Source organism: Carcharhinus amblyrhynchos, chromosome 23, assembly GCF_965287045.1.
Source record: "Carcharhinus amblyrhynchos chromosome 23, sCarAmb.v2.hapA, whole genome shotgun sequence".
NCBI lineage: Eukaryota > Metazoa > Chordata > Chondrichthyes > Carcharhiniformes > Carcharhinidae > Carcharhinus > Carcharhinus amblyrhynchos.
The window spans coordinates 4,121,989-4,143,815 of NC_137346.1; the positions used below are offsets into that span (position 1 = coordinate 4,121,989).

Here is a 21,827-nt window from a genome sequence, read left to right on the forward strand (position 1 = left end):
TTTTTAGGCTCTGGGATTGCCCATGGTTCAGCCTGCACCTTCCTGATTGAGATCAGCTAACTCCATAAAGTTCAGAGGTGGGAACACCCCCAGGTTCAGTGTGCCCATGCTGCTGACTGATTGGGGAACCTGTAATCAGGTACATATAGAATGGTCAGTTTCTGCAGTTATTCGCTTCACTCTTCCCACCTCTCTTCATCTAACACCATCAATTTATTTCTCTGTTCTTTTCTCCTTCATGTGTTTACTCTGCTTCCCGTAAGTGCATCTGAAAAGGTGCAAGTGGGAATACCCAGTCACGTTTTCCATCAAGATCTCATGTACCCTATATACAGTTTGTTTCAAAAGAACTACAAGTGGGGTGGGAATTTTAAGGCAGACTCATAAAATGGATTTTATATGCCCTATGATATTCAGTGAGTCACAAGATTGTGTAGCAGGAGGCAATTTAAGAACATAAGAAATAGGAGCAGGAGTAGGCCAACTAGCCCTTCGAGCCTGCCCCGCCATTCAATAAGATCATGGCTGATCTGTCGTGGCTCAGTTCCACATTCCCGCCCTCTCCCCATAACCCTCAATCCCCTCTCTTATCAAAAACCCATCAACCCGCGTCTTAAAAATATTTAGCGAGGTAGCCTCCACCACTTCAACGGGCAGAGAATTCCAGAGATTCACCACCCTTTGAGTGAAGAAGTTCCTCCTCAACTCCATTCTAAACCACCCCCCCTTTATCTTGAGGCTGTCCTACTATCCTTTCTGAGCGGGAAGAGTCTCTCCACCTCTATCCTATCCATCCCATTCATAATCTTATACGTCTCAATGAGATCTCCCCTCATTCTTCTAAACTCTAACGAGTACAAGCCTAATTTATTCAGCCTCTCCTCATAGCTCAACCCCCTCAGCTCTGGCATCAGCCTAGTAAACCTCCTCTGCGCTCCCTCCAAGGCCAAAATATCCTTGCATAAGTACGGCGCCCAAAACTGCACACAGTACTCCAGCTGCGGCCTCACCAATGCCCTATACAGCCGCAGCAAGACCTCCCTACTTTTATATTCAATCCCCCTCGCGATGAAGGCCAGCATCCCATTCGCCTTCCTGACCACCTGCTGCACCTGCAGGCTGGGTTTTTGCGACTCATGCACAAGGACCCCGAGGTCCCTCTGCACCGTCGCCTGCTGCAGTTCTTTATCATGCAGCCATTTATTTTAACATACACTCTCGCTTCCCTCTCTATGAAGCTTGTGATATTAGTAGCACTCATTCACTCATCTCCGTGCAACTCTCTGGAGCAATGTTATTTTTAGACTGAAATTTTAAAACCATGTTAAGAATGTAGTGAGAGGTTTTGGTTTTATATTTTCAGACGTAACACACTATTTGTTGCGCTTGCATTTATAAATATTGGGGGTGTGTAATACCTTTCGTCTGATTATTTCATAACTCTCAGTAAGAAGTCCCACAAAACCAGGTTAAGTCCAACAGGTTTATTTGGTATATGAGCTTTCAGAGCACTACCTCTTCATCAGGTGAGTAGTGAATCAGCAGCACTCCGAAAGCTCGTGCTACCAAATAAACCTGTTGGACTTTAACCTGGTGTTGTGAGGCTTCTTACTGTGCCTACTGCAGTCTGACGCTGGCATCTCCACATCATAACACTCACTTGAAAAGAAATACACATTTCATGTTTCATGACAAAAGAACTGTCCTTAATAATACAGAAACAGAATTCGCTGGAAAATCTCAGCATGTCTGACAGCATCTGTGGAGAGAGAACAGAGCTAGTATTTCAAGTCTGGATGACTGTTTGTCAGAGCTGTGACGTAGGGTCATCTGGACTCAAAACATTGGCTCTATTCTCTGTCCACAGACATGCTGAGTTTTTCCAGCATTTTCTGTTTTTGTTTCAGGTTCCAGCATCTGCAGTAATTTGTCCTTGATAATTGTGATTGCCAGCTCCACTGTGAGAAAGCATTAAGTATTATTTTAATGGGAGAAATGTTGACCAGGATGCGCTACCAGAGGTGGTGGTGGAAGGAGACACATTAGCAATATTTAAGAGGCATCTAGATGGGTACATGAATCGGGAGGGAATAAAAGGGTACATACCGAGTAAGGACAAAAGTTTTTTTGGTTTAGTTAGGGCACCATGATCGGCACAGGCTTGGAGAGCTGAAGGGCCTGTTCCTGTGCTGTACTTCTCTTTGTTCTTTGACACTGAGATTTATTTCATGGGGTTTCCAACATCTGCTGAGCAAAGCAGACAAAACAAAGGATCAGTTTAGCCACATCTTCTAAAGCAGCGGTCTCCAAACTCTGATCCGGATGTGGCCCGCTGTGGGCCGGATGTGGCCTGGGGGCTGTAGTTTGGAGACCCCTGTTCTAAAGAATGGTGCCCTGAGTGTTGATCTGAGGTGTCACCTTGCATAGGTCTGAGAGTGGAGCCTGAACCCACAGCCACGTGACTTGGTGAAAGTGTGACCAGCGGAGCCAACTTCTTATCATTGAATAGAAATAGTGAAACCCTCGAATGATTTAACTTCTGCAATTCTCTGACTTGAAATCTAATTGGTTCCCTTACCTGTGGTGCAGTAATATTACTGCTATTCTGAAAGGGTTAGACACCAAGAGCTGCTTGACTCTTGCATTATCCAAATGGTCGGGATGAAAGCAATTTGGTAGGTGCTGGCGTACAATCTGAGGGACTTTTTGTTCAGTGTAGAAGTAAATGGAATTTGCTTTGTTACTCAACATTCACTGGTTGACTCCTTTCATTTACAGTAGCCATTGAAACATTTTTCATGCGCAGCGTAAATGCTCTGTGGAGCAACACTAATTTAAATTAATACGGTGTCTTGACTTTTAAAGATTTGCCAATCCACATCACAGAATATCCTTCAGGAAATGGTGATTCTTATGCAAGATGCTCCTTCGTTGTTTTCCCAGGCCTGTCAGTAACGACATTTTTCAGATTCCTCTGAATTTTTCATACAGAAAAAGCTCCATCAATGCCAATATTGCATTGTTTCTGAGTTTGAAAATTTTAACCTAACTTCACTCTGGAATTTAGAAGAGTTTGGATTAAATTTGCAATCCATTTCTGACTCTGCTTTCAAAGTAGCCCCCAACTTGCCTCTTCCCCTGTTGTGTCCTCCATTTCTCACCATGTCCTCCTCATTTGTATGTTAATAAGAACAGGAGGGTTGTCGTGGCCGATATTCATCCCACAGTCACACTGAAAACAGATGAACTGGTCATTATCGTAGAATCCCTACAGTGCAGAAGGAGGCCATTTGGCCTAGTGAGACTGCACTGACTACAATCTCACTCAGGCTCTACCCCTGCAACCCCATATATTTACCTTACTAATCACCCTGACTCTAACGGGCAATTTACCATGGCCAGTCAACCTAACCTCATCTTTGGAGTGTGGATGCAAACTGGAGCACCTGCAGGAAACCCACACAGACACGGGGAGAACATGCAAACTCCACACAGACAGTGACCCAAGGCCGGAATTGAACCCAGGTCCCTGGCGCTGAGAGGCAGCAGTGCTAACCACTGTGCCACCGTGCTGCCCTCATTATCAAGTTGATGCTCGTGTGGAAGATAGCTGTGTGTAATTTCCTTGGTGTGTTTCCCACATTACTGCACTCACTGTATGTCAAAGGTACTTCATTGGTTGTAGTTTGAGATGTCCTGTGGTTGTGAAAAGCATTGAATAAATGTGAGATGTTTTTGAAGAAGAGTAACATCAAAGGGGTCAGGGACTCAAACAAAATACAACACACCCGCACACAGTTAATGGAGCACACAGCCGATTCTGTAGAGTAGCCTCTACAGAATAGAGACTTTGGCCGGAGTTCTCCAGTTTTGCGTGCCCCGCCACCGTTGCCATGAGAATGGAGAATTTGGCACTCAGCCAAATCACAACTCACTGCAACGGGACTGAAGAATCCCAGCCTCAGGCAAGGTCAAAGAATTCTGGCCACTGAGTGCAATTCTCCCGCAAGATTTCTGGCCAGAATTCTCCTCAGAGATTGGAGGGCCACTTTTAAAGATGACAGTAAAATACAGTTATAATGTAAAATCATTTCAGGCTCTTTCATGGCAGGCCTGGATTTCCTTGTGCAGATCCATACCCAGCGTTTTATTTCACTGAGCCATTTCCCAACATGTTCACCATTGTCGATTGTTGATTTTTGCCAACATGAGCTACATTGTAATTCTTGCAATTAAATGTTTTATTCTCTGATGAGTGGCTGTTCAAGGTGCCAGTAAACTCCTTTGTTCTCTTTGTGTTACAGGATGTCTATGACAAAGTGGAATATCTGAGCTCATTGGGGAAGTCGCAGACAGCGGTGGTGCAGAGGGATGCAGAGATCGGAGTGGCAGAAGCTGAGAGAGACGCTGGAATTCGGGTAACTGATTTACAAATCATTAATTGCCAAGTTTCTGGGATCAGTGTGGCATTAAGCCTGATCATTTCAGCAGTAGTGCCACTGGGCACAGGCATCACTCCTATTCATGATTCACTCTTTTACATGGTGTCAAATCCAAAAATCCAGGGAGTTTGGCTTCTAACAGTCTGAAAATAATCAGACTTCATCTGGGGTGTTCATCAGTGACACTTGGATAGGTCTTTGTTGTAGATTGAAAAATGACAAGAGAAGCCCATAACATGGGTTACAAACAGTTCCTGCCAGTGCTTTTGTTGTTACGAATTAATTAAACAAGTTTATTTGAATTGTCCCTCATGATTGGTGGTATCTGAATTGTTAATGTTTCTCCAGATTGAAGAGCAGTGAGACACGAGTTTCCTCGGATTCACCTCCAGCCTGAACTAGTGCTTTTGTTTTTGCTTCTACTCCTGTCTGCCTTTGTTCCCCTTTCACGTCTCCTCTGCCTAAGATGTTGACTCTTAGCGAGCATTACCAACTCTGGTCCAGGAATGCACCCAATCAGCACATGACAACTCCCACTGCCGTCATTGGCCCACCCACCAGGTTTATAACCTTGTCACGGCCAATTGGAAAGGGAGTAGAATCTTTGTTACCCAGGTGGATTCATCTTGCCGTTAAATGGAATAAGTTTCTCTCTGACCAAACCCCCACAACGTCTGTGCTGATTAACTGTTCAAAGGATATGATTTTTTAAAATCCTTCTGATTTTTTTTTCCCCTGGGTGTTGTCCAGGTGATTACGCTTCAATTCCTGGAGGATTAGTTATCATAATTTGAGTGAAAATATCTGATGCACCAAATTTGATGGTGAAAGTTGAGAACAAGGTGGTGTGAGCATGGGGATATTTGCAGCTGAGCCCCAGTGCTGCTGCTGTCTCACCTGTTCATCGGAGAGAGCGGGAGCTGTGGTTCCCCGCCTTCCTCCTCGGATACAGATACATGCACCACTGGCAATTACCAGGTGAGAACAGCAAACCCACCTTGGACCCAGAACTGTCGCTGAGACCTCATGTGACTCAATTAATCACGATGTTAACCATTTCAGCCATTGGGAGCTAGCACCAAGTTGCTTATTACCTAATGTTCAAAACATATTTGTGTTTTAATGTCACTCTGTGCTTGAGTTTTGTTTCATTGGGGCTGTCAAATCTAGATTATTCTCTTTTTTCCTCCAACCCCAAATTCCACAGGAAGCCGAGTGCAAGAAGGAAGCCATGGATGTTAAATATAGTGCTGACACCAAGATGGCTGACTCAAAACGGGCTTTCGAAATGCAGAAGGCATCCTTCAATCAGGAGATAAATATAAAAGTAGGTCTACTTTCCACTGCCACTGCCGTTGACTCTTGCTCTGTGACAACGTGAGTTTGGGGAGTCCTGAATCCTGGGAAAGTCAGAAATGATTCAGTCCTAATGGCACTGCAACATATTGTGGAGATGCCGGCATTGGACTGGGGTAAACACGGTAAGAAGTCTCACAACACCAGGTTAAAGTCCAACGGGTTTATTTGGTAGTAAACTCACAAGCTTTCGGAAATACTGTTCCCTTGTCAGGTGTGTGTGCGTGCCTGACAAAGGAATAGCGTTTTCAAAACCTTGTGGGTTTACTGTCAAATAAACTGGTTGGACTTTAACCTAGTGTTGTGAAACTTTTTACTGCAACATATTGTCAGGGTTCATCACTGTGACACAAGCCTGAATTTTGCTGCTGCCCACACTCGGGCAGCAAGAACAGAGGGTGGGGCTGGCAGTGAAATAGCTGCATTGGGAGGGCTAATCTGCAGGACTGGGTGCTTATCAGCTGCTCACCTCAAGGCCTTTTTTTTATTGGGCCTGCCTGCATTTTACTGACAGTGGAACAAGCCTCTTCTGTGTTGGATGGCAGTCTCCACAGTCCCTGGTGGGGTTTCCCTTCGACCTTTAGCTCCCTCTGAGAGTTCCACGGTCTAATCATTTTCTGGATAAAGAAGTCTCCCCTGTTGGATTTATTACTGGTTATCCTTTCTTTATGGCTCTCATTTTGGTCTGTCCCACAAGATAAGACATTTCCTCCATATCCACCCTATCAAACCCCTTCATTATCTTAAAGGCATTTATTCACCTGTCTGCCGCCTTTGTTCTGGAGGAAAGAACCTCAGTCTATTCATCATCTGATTCATCAATCTTCCCCTTCCCGGTTAGAAACCTGCCCCTTCCCAGGAGTCTCCTTGTGAATCTTTATTGCATCTCCTCCTAAACTCTGTTATGATACGCTGACCTGATTTGTGCACAGTACTCTAAGGTTTCATAAAACTTCTCGGTAATTTGTGATTGGATCCCATGTTTCAGCCTTGCCAGGCACAAGAAGCTGGAGAGGATCATACAGTGACATAAAGAGGCCGCTCTGGCTGTATGGGCAGGGCAGAGAGGCTGGTCCAGGAGTCTCCGGTAGAGCAGTGAGGGTCAACCTGATGAGCTTTAAATGGAATGTCGAAGGTCATTGACTCAACAGTGAGAGGCAACAAACCAAAAACAAACATCAGGGCAACTAAGGATACAAGTTCAAGGGACTTGAGGGACAAGTTCAAGAGGAGCATTGAGGTGTATTTCTTTATACAAAGCTCAATTGACAAGATGGAAGGAATTCCTGAGAATAATAGCAGCACGAGGGTTGTTCAGGGAAGGCAGGTTGGCACTCTGGAAGGATTTGAAGGCCTTGACTGGAGACAAAGTTCTGAGAGAAAACAACAGAAATGGCAGAGAAACGTTAGCATTTCTACTCCAATATAACTAACCTCAGAACTAAAAAGGTGTAGAAATGTGATGGGTTTTATGCTGTTGGAAGGGGTCGGTGGTTAAGGACAGGAGATTAAATATTAAAAGATGTCATGGAGTAAAAGGCAAAGAGGAGTGGTAATGGTAGTAAAGAAACAAAGCATTAGTCTAGAGTAGGTGTTGATAGCAGAATAAAGGTCAAAGGCCTTTATCTGGATCTAATCTCGTGATTTATGTCTCTCCATCATGGCTGTTTATTTGAGGAAAGGAACACGGTAAAAGTGGGCTGAGTGGGTTTTAGACCTGGAAGAGAATTGCAAAATTTTCATGGAACCCAAGGGAATAAAACTTAAATTTGAGCTATTTAGTAAGCTTTAATGGAATGCTGGGAATGCACTTTTCAGCATGTGGCATGTTTGCTGCAGGTCTTTGTTTCTGTCAGGGCTAATAGATCGGCTTTCCTTTTCCACTCATTTTCATTTCCTTCAGCTTTGTGACCCTTCCCCTTTTCTGCTGAAGGTGCCGATTCCCTGACCCCTCTGCATTTCCACATGGTCTCCTCCTCCGTACTGCAAATGACCACACTTAAGTGTTTTACCCCTCATTTATTGGACATCTTATGGGAATCCGTGGGGCAGTGATCAAATGTAGGGCCATTGCTCCTTTGCTTTACCTGGGATACTGAGGTTAAATTTATTGCCCTATAGCAGTCGCAGCTGAGACCAGCTTAACCAGCAATGACCATGAAATAAACCTGGGATCTTCAGTACATTTTTCCTCTCTCTCCGTTCTTGGGATATGAACATCGCTGGCACGTCAGCATTTCTTAGTTATCCCTAGTTGCCCGCTAGAAGGTTGTGATGGACCTTGTGATGAAGTTGTCTTTGGGTAGAGAATTCTCGGATTTTAATTCAGTGATGTGGGAATGGTGATAAATGTCCACTCAGGATGAGTACCACTATCACTGGATAAGTTCTCAATGGAGATGTGTTTTCTGAGAAGATTCATTGTTTAAAATGAACAATTCCGCTGTAGATAGCAGACTTTGAATTAGGTTATTCATCCACTGTCTGAGCATGGGACAAAGCAGTGCCCAATATAATTTCAAAAAACATGTGAAAATAAATGTCTGAGCTTAATTTTTAACCTTGAGGATTAAAGCTTTGGCGTCGCTGTCTGGATCGAGCTATCTTAATGCTTCCTCTTATATTTTCATGGCTCTATTTAGAAAGCGGAGGCTCAGCTGGCTTATGAGCTGCAGGGAGCCAAGGAGCAGCAGAAAATCCGTCAGGAAGAAATAGAGATCGAGGTGGTCCAGCGCAAAAAGCAGATTGACATTGAGGAGAAAGAAATAGCCCGTATGGACAAGGAACTGATTGGGACAGTGAAGAGGCCAGCAGAGGCTGAAGCTTTCAGAATGCAGCAGATTGCAGAAGGGCAAAAGTATGTGTACCCCCTTGATGTGTTCTGTGTCTCTATTACCCTTTCCTTTGCCCAGTATTACTCTTGTACATTGTTGAAACTACATCATGCAACTGAAATCACAGGAAATATCTTTATTGTGTTCTACAGTACGTTTAGTAATGGAGTGTGATTCACACGAGTTCCCAATCTCAGCAGGATCACACAACATTAGAACATGACCTTTTTGGGCCTGTTTTGCAGTTCAGTTGGATCCTGGCCAATCTCTATCTGAACTCCATCTCCTGCCCTCAGTTCCATTCTCCTTGTATCTTTATTGAATCTGCATGTGTGGGTGAGCAGGGATGAAAGTTCATAGAGATGCAAAGTGCTCCACATACCCCAGCACCATTCAAGGCAGTAGCTTACATCGAGACTACCTCACCTTGTGTTTTGAACATTGTTTCTGATTGCTACTAAACATTTTTCTTTAAAACTTCAAGTTTTGAATATTTAACTGGACAAAAGACTTCCGTTCATGTTAGCTGCTTGTTTCTGCTTCTCAGGGACATTTGAAAGGGTGACATATACCATGATTATTTTTGAAGTGTAGGGACCATTATGTAGGTAAGCATGACAAGCCTTACAAAATAGTATAGAAAGCATTATAATTCAAGTTAACAGTAATAATAAACAGTGGAGCCTTGCTCCAAAAATCCTGTGTGGCAGTACAGCTAATATATTATGTAGCTCACACACTAAATGGGTGGCACAGTGGTTAGCACTGCTGCTTCACAGCTCCAAGGACCTGGGTTCAGTTCCTGACTTGGGTCACTGTCTGTGTGGAGTTTGCACATTCTCCCTGTGTCTGTGTGAGTCTCCTCTGGGTATTCCGGTTTCCTCCCACAGTACAAAGGTGTGCAGGTTAGGTTGGTTGGATATGCTAAATTAACCCTTAGTGTCCCAGGATGTGATAGGTTGGAGGGCTTAGCAGGGTAACTAAGCAGGGATATTCAATGGGCCAAATGGCCTCCTTCTCCACTGGAAGGTTTCTATGATTCTATGAAAATAGATTCACTAAAAAAAAGTGCTGGATGTAAATTAAAAACTACATTTTAAACCTCGTGATGTCACAGAAACCGCCTTCACTATCTATCCAAAAGCAAAATGCTGCAGAAGCTGAAGAAAAAACAAAATGCTGGAAAAACAGCAGGTGTAGCAGCGGCTGAGGAGGGGGAAACAGGTTGTGATCTTCCGTTAGAACTCTTTCTCTCCCTCTGCAACTCATGATGGACCAGCTTAGAAAGAATTTACAAAGGTCTTCAATATTGTTGCTTTCTTGCAGACCATGCTTTGTTTTTAGAAGGAAGAACATTGTGTGAATGCGTGGAGACCAAGAAAGCATGACTTTGTCATGCTTGATCTTCTGTAAGACATGAGTGGGCAATGTTGTACATTTCAGTTATGAAGGACATTGGTGAGACCATATCTGGAGTACTATGTGGTATTGGTCTCCTTATTTAAGGAAAGATGCAAATACCTTTGAAGCAGTTCAGAGAAGGTTTACTGGATTTATACCTGGAATTGTCTTCCGAGGAAAGATTGGACAGGCTGGGCTTGGATCCATTGGAGGTTAGAAGAGTAAGAGGCAACCTGATCGAAACCTTTTAGAACCCTGGGGGTCTTGAGAAGGTGGATGTGGACAGGACGTTTCCTATTGGGAGAATCTAGAAACTAGATTCGCTATTTAAAAATAAGGGATTGCACATTTAAGTCAGAGGTGGAGAATTTATTTCTCTGAAGGGAGTGTGACGATGGAACTCTATTCCTCGAAAGGGAGTGAAAGCCAAGACTTGGGATGATTTTAAGGCAGAGCTAGATAAATTGTTGATGAGTAAAAGGTGAAAAGTTATTGGGGGTCAACAGGAATGTGGAGCTGAAGTAGCAGTCAGCCATGATCATATTGAATGGTGGACCAGGCTTGAGGGGCTGAATGGCCTACTCCTGTTCCTAATTCATATGTTTGTATGTGAAATCTGCACCTGTTTATTTAAATCATGTGAATGATATATGATTGTAATCCATACCCAATGTGGAATGTCTGGTTGGGAGAGCTGTGGTTTGTTTGAGTAGTGTTTGATTCTGCTGTAAATTGATGCCAGGCTCTGGTTGTCCTGCAATCCAGAGTCACCCTCAGCTTCTTCAATGAATTCCGGTTGGGAGAAATAAATAGCTCTCTTATTCCACTGCCTCTAGCTCCTCTAAACCTGTAGGCCAAGAGTTGAAGCATATTCCTGAATTATTTCTTAATTTCAGCACTTGTGCAGTGTCTGATCATTTGTTTAAAACCTGTGTGTCTGCAATTTGAGTTCTCTGTGGTTGTGGAAACTTGAGCACTCTGACACTCTCAGGAGATGCCAGATCAGACATCAAACTGAGGTCCTGTTGGACCCCTTGGGAAATGAACAAGATCTTGTGGCTAATATGTGAAAGATTAGAATGTGTGTGTTCTGGACAATATTTATCCCCCATTAATCAGCAATGTAAAAACTGGTGATCTTAGCTTTTATCATGTTGTCTGTGGGACCTAGCATTTGGCAACTTGGTTGCCTTGTTTTCCATGTTACAACAGTCATTACGTGAATGAAATAGAGAATCTGGTGAACTGGTACGGCAACAATAATCTCTCCTTCAGTGTCAACAAAACGAAGGAGATTGTCATTGACTTCAGGAAGCGTAAAGGAGAACATGTCCCTGTCTGCATCAACAGGGACAAAGTAGAAAGCGTCGAGAGCTTCAAGTTATTAGGTGTCCAGATCACCAACAACCTGTCCTAGTCCCCCCGTGGCGACACTATAGTTAAGAAAGCCCACCAACGCCTCTCTTTTCTCAGAAGATTAAGGAAATTTGGGCATGTCAACTACGATTCTCTCCACCATTTACAGATGCACCATTGAAAGCATTCTTTCTGGTTGTATCACAGCTTGGTATGGCTCCTGCGCTGCCCAGGACTGCAAGGAACTACAATAGGTCGTGAATGTAGTCCAATCCATCATGTAAACCAGCCTCCTATCCATTGACTTTGTCTACACTTCCTGCTGCCTTGGCAATGCAGCCCACATAATTAAAGACCCCGCGCACCCCAGACATTCGTTCATTCTACCTTCGGTTGGGAAAAAGATACACAAGTCTGAGGTCATGTACCAACCGACTGGAGAACAGCTTCTTCCCTGCTGCTGTCAGACTTTTGAATGAATTTACCTTGCATTAAGTTGATCTTTCTCTACACCTTAGCTATGACTGTACCACCACATTCTGCACTGTCAAATTTCCTTCTCTTTGAACGGTATGCTTTGTCTGTATAGCACGCAAGAAACAATACTTTTCATTGTATGTTAATAGTGACAATAAATCATATCAAAAAATTTTAGAAGGTGCGTCATTGGCAGTAAAGTGGTCTATGCATCCTTGAGATGGTGAAAGGTGTTACATAAGTGCAAGACTTTTGTATTTCAGTTTGGCTGCTCTTGCCTCTCTTACCCCTCTAGTTTATTTTGGTTTGTTTTTTAGAGTGAAACAAGTGCTGATTGCTCAGGCTCAAGCTGAAAAGATCCGCAAGATTGGAGAGGCAGAAGCTTCTTCTATTGCAGCGATTGGAAAAGCTGATGCTGAGAAAATGAGATTGAAGGCAGCAGCTTACCAGCAGTATGGAAACGCAGCCAAGATGGCATTGGTGCTGGATGCTCTTCCAAAGGTAATGGGGTGTTTTTGATGATGGGGAAAGGTGATGAGGTGTGTTTAGTTTTGCCGTCAGTAATTACACTGCATGGTAGGTGTACTGGAATTATCACTAGAACAATAAGAGGGGAAAACTGGGAGTGATTTTTTTTTTAAAAATCATGCAGCACTATTTGAATATGTGGCTGCTTAAATGAAGGAAGAACTGGATGTTCATTTGAGAAGGAAGATTATAAAACAAAGTAAGAAGTAGACTTAGTGCAGAAGAGCTGCCACCCGCAAATTGTTAACTCTTGAGTTTATAAATTGCGTGTCTTGCGCGTGATTGCATCCTCTAGCTGTCTGGGTTGGCAATCTCAGTATTATACCTAAACCTGTTTGTCCATGGCTCTAACTGACTGCTGGTCTCATTAACTCTAGTCAGCGTTCTGGAGGTGTGATTAAAGTTTTAAAGTTATTTATTAGTGTCACAAGTAGGCTTACATTAACACCGCAATGAAGTTACCTAGTCATCACATTCTGGCACCTGTTCCGGTACACTGAGGGAGAATTTAGCATGGCCAATACACCTGACCAGCATGTCTTTTGGACTGTGGGAGGAACCCGGAGCACCCGGACGGGGGGAGGAATGTGTAGACTCCGCACAGTGACCCAAACTGGGAAGGTGGCAAACTTCAGAAGCATGCTCTGCTAGTGCAAAGCTTTGCACGCGGGCAGCGTATGTTGGGGTATTAGGCACCTCAGGATTTTTCATCTACCCAATATGTTTAAACCACCAGCCCGCCTGGTCCTCTCGCTCGGTGGGTTTAACACTCAACCACAGCTGGAACCTGTGGCTTTCCCCTATAAGATGATGTAGGAGAGGTGTAGCACGCAGGAGTCACCAAAAGCGTTTTGGATTCTAGAAAAAGAAGAGGAGGAAATTGCTCAGTAATATCAGGATGAAGATAATGATCAGTGAGTGGGCTGGGGTGTTGCCTCAATGTCATTGTTTTTTAATTCTGGTAAATTATCTCCAGATTGCTGCTGAGGTGACAGCTCCTCTTGCTAAGACAGATGAAATAGTGATTCTTGGAGGAGACGGTAACCGTGTTACGTCAGAGGTCACACGTTTATTGGCAGAGGTTCCTGCCTCTGTCCACGCTCTCACAGGAGTCGATCTAACAAAGGTCAGTGCTGAGTTTCTTGTAATATCTGAATAATTCCACATTATATAGAAACATTTTTGTTAAATTAATCAGTAAGCAGTTTGTACTTTTGGAGAGCTGTTCCTGAATCAATAATACAATCGAATAACAATTTTAATGCGTACTTACAGTTTTGTTAAGGGAATATTCTAATTGAGGCCCATTGAAATTGGGACAATGAGTATCCCAGCTCAGTTCAACATTAGCAGTTTCACCTCTTAACTTAAAAGATTAAGTTTAAAGCCCTTCTTTATAACAATTTGTATTTATATAGTGTCGTTAGCGTGGTAGAATGTCATAGGATTGGTAGCAATTAGACATCGGCAGTGAGCCACATAAGAATATATTGGTGTTCATAACCAGAAGCTTAATTGTGTGTCTGTGTGTGTGTGTGTGTGTGTGTGAGGGGTGGGGGTGGTGCGGAGGAGGGGAGGTGGTTGATGGAGCAATTAAATCGGGCTTGCTCAGAAATGGAGGAGTGCAGAGGGTTGTGAGATTGAACGTTACCGAGATGGAGAGGGACGAGGTCATAGAGGGATTTGAAAGCCAGCAAGGGAATTTTAAAACTGAGGCGTTGTTTTAACCAGTTTAAGTCAGTGAGCACAGTGATGAGAGCTTAATCTGTATTGATACTTCCATTGATATAATAATGGAATGCTCCTTAAATTAAACCAAGGACCTTTTTACATTTTCAGGTGAGTATCTAAAAGTTTCATCTTTTTGAAGACAAGTAGGGAGTTCTCCTGGTCCCTGGGGGGTAGCTCAAAATGAAATAACATCCATGTAATCATAGCCTGTGTATATATTTCCAGGCTTCTGTTTCTTTATTGTACTCTCAATGTTACATTGTCTTTCTTTTCTAGGTACCTTTAATCCAAAAATTAACCAACGCCCAGGCCTGATCATGAAAAAGCCACAACAAATTCAGGATATTTCTCTACAGAAAATACTATTCCACAGACTCCACCTCAGAACACTTGTATAAGGAACTCCTTTTCTACTGACAAATTGTGTGACTTTTTTTCTTTTTTTTTAGTTTTATTTTTGTTTTCTTTATCCTCTTTAAAACCTCTGGTGCCTTAATTTAATCTGGGTCAGAATTCAGCGCATGACAAGCATTTTTTTTCTCCTTTCATATCCAAACTTTCAATGATAGTTTTCCATCTGTTGCTAATTATTTAAGGAAGGTGCAGCTTCTGATGGATGTCCATGTTGCAGGTTGGCCGGAGCTGAATCGTTCAGCTGTACAAAAAGTTAGCTTTCTCCAACGCTTTCCTTTCTGCTCAGCTGTCTTGTCTGCTGATTATAATGCCAGTGCCAATGTTGATCCCAGCTCAATATCCCACTGGAGTTGGGATGTATTTACTGGGCCATGAAGATGGCGTTGATGTCAAGAGGCGCCATTTCATAGAATTCGCCCTGTCGTGCCTATTCCAGCTCTGAGAATGATTTGAAGCAGGAACAAACTGGTCTCATCTCAACTCTCACATTTAAATAAGTTTTTCCCAAATACCTAAACTTAAATTTCCAGTAAAGTTCAAATGCTGCTGCCTTTCTGGACCTGAAGTGTTTTTTTTAAATTTGAAGTTTAAATTAGCTCCCTGGACATTGCTCGATGTAGATGACTGAGCCTGCAACATGGACACTGACATATTACACAGAGAATGACACATTCTAAAAGCCATAAGTAACTCCAGCAAGCCAGGTGTGTGTTTGCTGCAGGGATGTCACTGATTTGATGTGATCATGTGAAGATGATGCCATGAGACATTGCTAATTCTGTATTCCTTTTTTCCCTAAACAAGTCTGTTCTGTCCCAAGATGGGAAAAAATTGATTTGTGGTCATTGCCATGGGTTGTTGATGTGTAGAGGATATTTTCAGATGTTTTCCTGGAGTATATTGCGGTGTGCTGCTCAACTTGAGGCTTAATGTGAACTTGTATATTGAAATGTGCAATCTTATTTTAAACTGAAATTCATAGCAGAGTTTGGTACAAGATATATAACCTACAAGAATAAAGTTTATAAGAAGAATAGCTATTTTGTCTTGGCTGTTGTGTCTCATGTGTTGTATATGTGGCTAAATCACACGTGCACCTCAATATGATCTCCAGTGGAGTTTAACATCAACTTAAAAATTATCCTCTACACACCAGTGATCAACTATCTGTTTTACTCTTTTATCCCATTTTTTTGTGGGGGTGGGGAACATGCACAAGTGATTTTCCTGACTTTTAAAGTGTCCTTCAGAGGTCAGAACAAATTTCACCGGTGCAAAAAATAGTCTTAAACCTCGATCAATGACTCTTGCCACTAATTGTCCAATCTGCTGTGGTGAGAGCCCTGAAGATGTAGGGACATTCCATGTGGAATAGGTGATTAGTGATATCTAGCCTCATCAGGTCACAGTTTGTCATACCTGTGTCATGAGGAATTGAACAATTAGTAAGCAATGCAGGATGCAGAGAATGCACTCTCACAGCTGCAAGGTCTGGGTGCAAACTCCATACAACTCAATATCAGCTGTTCAATTTATGAAAGGTTTTGAGATCAAATGGGGGGTAAAGAAGGTGGATACTGTATATTATAAGTGGGTTTGTCTGGAATTTATTTGCAGGCTGCATCAATCTAACAAATTAAAGAATTATTTTCAACAAATCAGTGACTTGTTGGAAAAGTCACTTCTGCTGAAAATATTGTACAATTATTGGTCACTGTGTACGGCACAGTGTGATTTGAACTTGGGCACGGTGCCCTTTCTCCCCAGTGCAGTGCATGGAGTTACACGATGGTTAAGGCAACCTGTGATGTCTCGTTCCTGACTGATATTATATGCAAATTCTGGAATACCCATGTTGACAACAGTCACTGTTTCCCAACATCTGCGTTCAACTTACAAAAGGCAAGAACCAAATGGATGCTGTCAGATACCCTTGTTTTACAAGAAGTGTTCCAGAGACAAAAGCCTTAATACACATCACATTCATTTTGGGGAGGGAGTAATTTTAATTGAGCTGGGATTGATGTAGGCTGTTTCTTTTCCTGTTCTGTGAACCAGTCTCTGTCGGGTAACTCTACCTTGCATAATTCTTGTTTTCCCTCTTTATCTCTTGTACAGTAAGATTCAGTATCTTAATGTGGCTTTTTGCTCTATATTGATTACACTTAAGACTCAGTTTTGTTCTGGGCAGGTGGAATTGTTTTATGTGGCTGAGGGTAAGGTAGAGAGTTACTGTTCTAGCAATCAGTACAGAAGTATGATCTGTATGGGGTTGGAGATGGAATATCTAACGTGGTGTGTGAAAACTATGATGAGGTATTCTGATTTTTGAGGTTCCACTTCTGCTAAGGTTAGACTGCCAATTAATGAGGAAATCCTGAACCAATGCTCAGTCAATGGGAGACTGTTAACTGGACAGTGGTTGCTGCCTTGAACAGGCCCCAATTATTGGTCGCACTTATTTTTTATTGTGTAGACAGCCGAAAGCATCTTTTTTATAAATAAATATTTTTAAATTTTATCGCATTTCTTTATCTGCCAAAAGAATGATTTTGCTTCAGTCCAGTTGGTGCATCTGTTTAATTCAAAATTATGGGTTAAAAACAAATCTTAAAACAAAGCAAGTAGAAAAAGAGGCAAATGTAGTGTATTTAATATGTACTCTTATCAGTTCTATAGACTTAGTGCTAATATTATGTATGCATTACCAGTGATTGTTCATGTAATCATATTTTAGGATGGACTTTCATCGATCAAAATCGCCACATGGTGAATATTATAAATGTTGACATGGAGCCTTTTGTCCTGTTTTTGTTTCTTCATTAAGTCTTAATCACTGCTTCATACAAGTACCATCGGTTTGGCTCCACAGAGCGCGCACAGCTTCAGATTCCAGAGTCTGGCGGGTTTAAACCACACAGCATTTTGAACACACGGTTTGCTAAAGTGCAACACTGAGGGACTGCCACATTGTCAGGAGTGCATCTTTTTGATGAGATTTTAAATTACAACTCTGTCACAACTGGAAAGTAACTTGAAGCAATTCGAGAAGGTTAGGGAATGAGGCGCAGGTTCAAAATGGCCACCTTCTCGAGGGCAATTAGGGATGGGTAATGAGTGTTGGCCTAGCCGGAGGTACGATGGCACAGTGGTTAGCACTGCTGCCTCACAGCACCAGGGACCCAGGTTTGATTCTCAGCTTGGGTCACTGTGTGGAGTTTGCACATTTTCCCCGTGTCTGTGAGTTTCCTCCGGGTGCTCCAGTTTCCTCCCACACTCCAAAGATATGCAGGTTAGGTGGATTGGCCACACTCAATTGCCCCTTAGTCCCCCTGACACTATCTTGGGTAAGTACATGGAGTAATGAGGATAGGGCCTGGGTGGGATTGTGGTCGGTGTACTCAGTGGGCCAAATGGCTTTCTTCTGCATTTTAGAGATTCTATAATACATTTCACATTGAGTTATCACTTTGAATTTGTGTTTATTTACCAGGTATAGCAGCTCCCAGTTTCTGTCTGACTCTGTCAGCTTTCCAAGGTTTCTTCTGTCTTCAACGAGTATACATTGGTAGGGGAAAGGGGCAGTTGTTTATATTTACTGCAACATAGATAAAGCCATAGTGGTTTACAGCATGGAAATAGGCCCTTCGGCCCAACTTGTCCATGCCGCCCTTTTAAAACTCCTAAGCTAATCCCAATTGCCTGCATTTGGCCCATATCCCTCTATACCCATTGTACCCATGTAACTATCTAAATGCTTCTTAAAAGATAAAATTGTACCCACCTCTACTACTACCTCTGGCAGCTTGTTCCAGAAAAATTGCCCCTCTGGACATTTTTGTATCTCTCCCCTCTCACCTTAAACCTATGCCCTCTAGTTTTACACATCCCTACCTTTGGGAAAAGATATTGACTATCTACCTTGTCTATGCCCCTCATTATTTTATAGACCTCTATAAGATCACCCCTCAGCCTCCTATGCTCCAGAGAAAAAAGTCCCAATCTATCCAGCCTCTCCTTATAACTCAATCCATCAAGTCCCAGTGGCATCCTAGTAAATCTTTTCTGCACTCTTTCTAGTTTAATAATATCCTTTCCATAATAGGATGACCAGAACTCTACACAGCATTCCAAGTTGTGACCGTACCAATGTCTTGTACAACTTCAAGACGTCGCAACTCCTGTATTCAATGTTCTGACCAATGAAACCAAGCATGCTAAATGCCTTCTTCACCACTCTGTCCACTGTGATTCCATTTTCAAGGAGCTATGAACATGTACCCCTAGATCTCTTTGTTCTGTAATTCTCCCCAACACCCTACCATAAACTGAGTAAGTCTTGCACTGGTTCAGTCTACCAAAATGCATCACCTCGCATTTGTCTAAATTAAACTCCATCTGCCATTCATCAGCCCACTGGCCCAATTGATAAGATCCCATTGCAATTGGAGATAACTATAGTCATGGGACTGGAGTGAGGTCCTTTAAAACGATTACTATTACTAAAGAGGTACTGTTTGGAAGCCTAATGGGACTAAAGGTAGACAAGTCCCCGGGCTCGGATGGAATGCATCCCAGGGAACTGAAAGAAATGGCAAAAGTAATAGCAGATGTGTTGGTAGTAATTTATCAAAATTCACTGGACTCTGGGGAAATGCCGGCTGATTGGGAAACAGCTAATGTTAACGCTGCTGCTTAAAGAAGGAAGTAAACAAAAGGCGAGTAACTACAGGCCGGTTAGCTTAACATCTGTAGTTGGGAAAATGCTGGAATCCATCACTAAAGAAGCAATAGCAGGACACCTGAAAAATAACGGTTCGATCAAGCAGATGCAGCATGGATTCATGAAGGGAAAGTCGTGTTTGATGAATTTACTGGATTTTTATGAAGATGTAATGAGTGCGGTTGACAGAGGGGAACTGGTGGATGTGTGTTTTTAGATTTCCAGGAGGCGTTTGATAAGGTGCCTCTCAAAAGGTTGCTGCAGAAGATTAAGATACAGAGCTGGGGGTGAAGTGTTAGCATGGATTGAGAATTGGCTATCTAACAGGAAGCAGAGAGTTGGAATAAATGGGTGCTTTTATGGTTGGCAGTTAGTGATGTGCCGCAGGGATTGGTGCTGGGGCCTCAACTGTTTATAGATGATCTGGAGGAGGGGACCGAGTGTAGGGTAACAAAATTTGCTGATGACGCAGTGATGAGTGGAAAAGCGAATTGTGTGGAGGACGCGGAAAGTCTGCAGAGAGATTTGGATAGGCTGAGTGATTGGGCGAGGATCTGGCAGATGGAGTTTAACATTGGCAAGTGTGAGGTTATCCACTTTGGAAGGAATAGTAGTAAAATGGACTATTATTTTCATGGTGAAAAATTACAACATGCTATGGTGCAGAGGGACCTGGGGGTCCTTGTGCACGAATTGCAAAAACCCAGTCTGCAGGTGCAGCAGGTGATCAAGGAGGCAAATGGAATGTTGGCCTTTATCACGAGGGGGATGGAGTATAAAAGCAGGGAGGTCTTGCTGCAATTGTACAAGGTACTGGTGAGGCCGCAACTAGAGGACTGTGTGCAATTTTGGTCCCCTTATTTGCGAAAGGATATATTGGCCTTGGAGGGAGTGCAGAGAAGGTTCACCAGGTTGATACTGAAGATGAGGGGGTTAGCTTATGAGGAGAGATTGAGTAGATTGGACCTGTACTTGGAGTTTAGAAGGCTGAGGGGTGATCTTATAGAGACATGTAAGATAATGAAGGGGCTAGATAGGGCAGAGGCAGAGAGATTCTTTCCACTTAGAAAGGAAATAAGAACTAGAGGACACAGCCTCAAAATAAGGGGGAGTCAGTTTAGAACAGAGTTGAGGAGGAACTTCTCTCAGAGGGTAGTGAATCTCTGGAATTCTCTGCCCATTGAAGTGGTGGAGGCTACCTCGTTGAATATGTTTGTCACAGGTAGATAGATTTCTGATCAATAAAGGAATTAAGGGTTATGGGGAGCAGGTGGATAAGTGGAACTGAACCACTTTCAGATCAGCCATGATCTTATTGAATGGTAGGGCAGGCTCAAGAGGCTAGATGGCCTACTCCTACTCCTATTTCTTATGTTCTTATCTTCACTATCCACTATGCCACCAATCTTGGTGTCATCTGCAAACTTACTAACCATGCCCCCTATATTCTCATCCAAATCATTAGTATAAATGAGAAATAACAATGGGCCCAGCACTGATCCCTGAGGCACACTGCTGGTCTCAGACCTCCAGTTTGAAAAGCAACCCTCTACAACTACCCTCTGGCTTCTGTGAAGAAGCCAATTTTGTATCCAATTGGATACCTCACCCCGGATCCCATGAGATTTAACTTTATGCAACCACCTACCATGCGGTACCTTGTCAAAGGCCTTGCTAAAGTCCATGTAGACAACATCAACTGCACTGCCCTCATCTACCTTCTTGGTTACCCCTTCAAAAAACTCAATTAAATCAGAGACATGATTTTCCACTCACAGATCCATGCTGTTCCTAATCAGTCCTTGCATCTCTAAATGTCTGTAGATCCTGTCTCTCAAAATACTTTCCAACAATTTACTGACCACAGATATGAGGTTCACTGGCCTGTAGTGCCCAGGCTTTTTCCTGCAGCCCTTTTTAAACAAAGGCACAACATTTGTCATTCTCCAATCTTCAGCAACTCACCCGTGACTATCAATAATTCAAATAACAGAAGGCCCTTAAATCGAAACTGCCATTAGCTGTGTTGTGTTGCTGTGGCTTCCAATAGTGAAGGCAGTCGGCTCATCCTGACATTCTTCTGTGCATTGTGAGATGACATCCACTCTGGAAGTGCTGTGCTTGGGGCTTAGAGGGCACAGGAGCAGTGGTAACACTGCTGTGGCCTCATTTCAACACCAGTCTTTCTTGGGCCAGACAGGGGAAATTTATATTCGAGTGCAGCTGCCCTGAGGCATTTAACACGGCACCACATTTCCGAACATTAAGCTCAGGACACACCTTCCAAAAGGTAAACAGGTTGCTTGCCTTGTTGTATCTGCCAAATGTGATTCAGTTGGGTGAATGCACCCCTGTAAAGCTCAGGCTGTGATCAATTTCAGAGAGTTCTTCCAATGGTTGCTCCCAACATGCCGGAGCTTTATCCTGAGTCCTCTTGTTCAAAACAGATGTTAATGTTTTGCTCTTTTGGCACTGGCCTGACAGAATTCCTCCCCCCCCCCCTCTCAGTTAATTTCTGCTGAGTTTCTGATGACATTTCACACCAAGGAGATTCTGGGAAAATTA

General features: G+C 43.0%; 1 protein-coding gene across 2 annotated transcripts in view; it reads left to right on the top strand.

Moving 5' to 3' along the window:
* Positions 1-17,334, top strand: part of LOC145357537 (flotillin-2) — a 114,110-nt gene extending 96,776 nt beyond the window's left edge. For both annotated transcript variants that reach the window (XM_080210990.1, XM_080210988.1), the window contains exons 6-11: positions 4,305-4,418; positions 5,650-5,769; positions 8,441-8,655; positions 12,184-12,367; positions 13,371-13,520; positions 14,402-17,334. In XM_080210990.1, the coding sequence (XP_080067116.1) occupies positions 4,305-4,418; positions 5,650-5,769; positions 8,441-8,655; positions 12,184-12,367; positions 13,371-13,520; positions 14,402-14,440 (822 nt within the window). In that variant the 3' untranslated portion in view covers positions 14,441-17,334. The remainder of the gene's footprint in view (positions 1-4,304; positions 4,419-5,649; positions 5,770-8,440; positions 8,656-12,183; positions 12,368-13,370; positions 13,521-14,401) is intronic.
* The last annotated feature ends 4,493 nt before the right edge of the window (positions 17,335-21,827 follow it).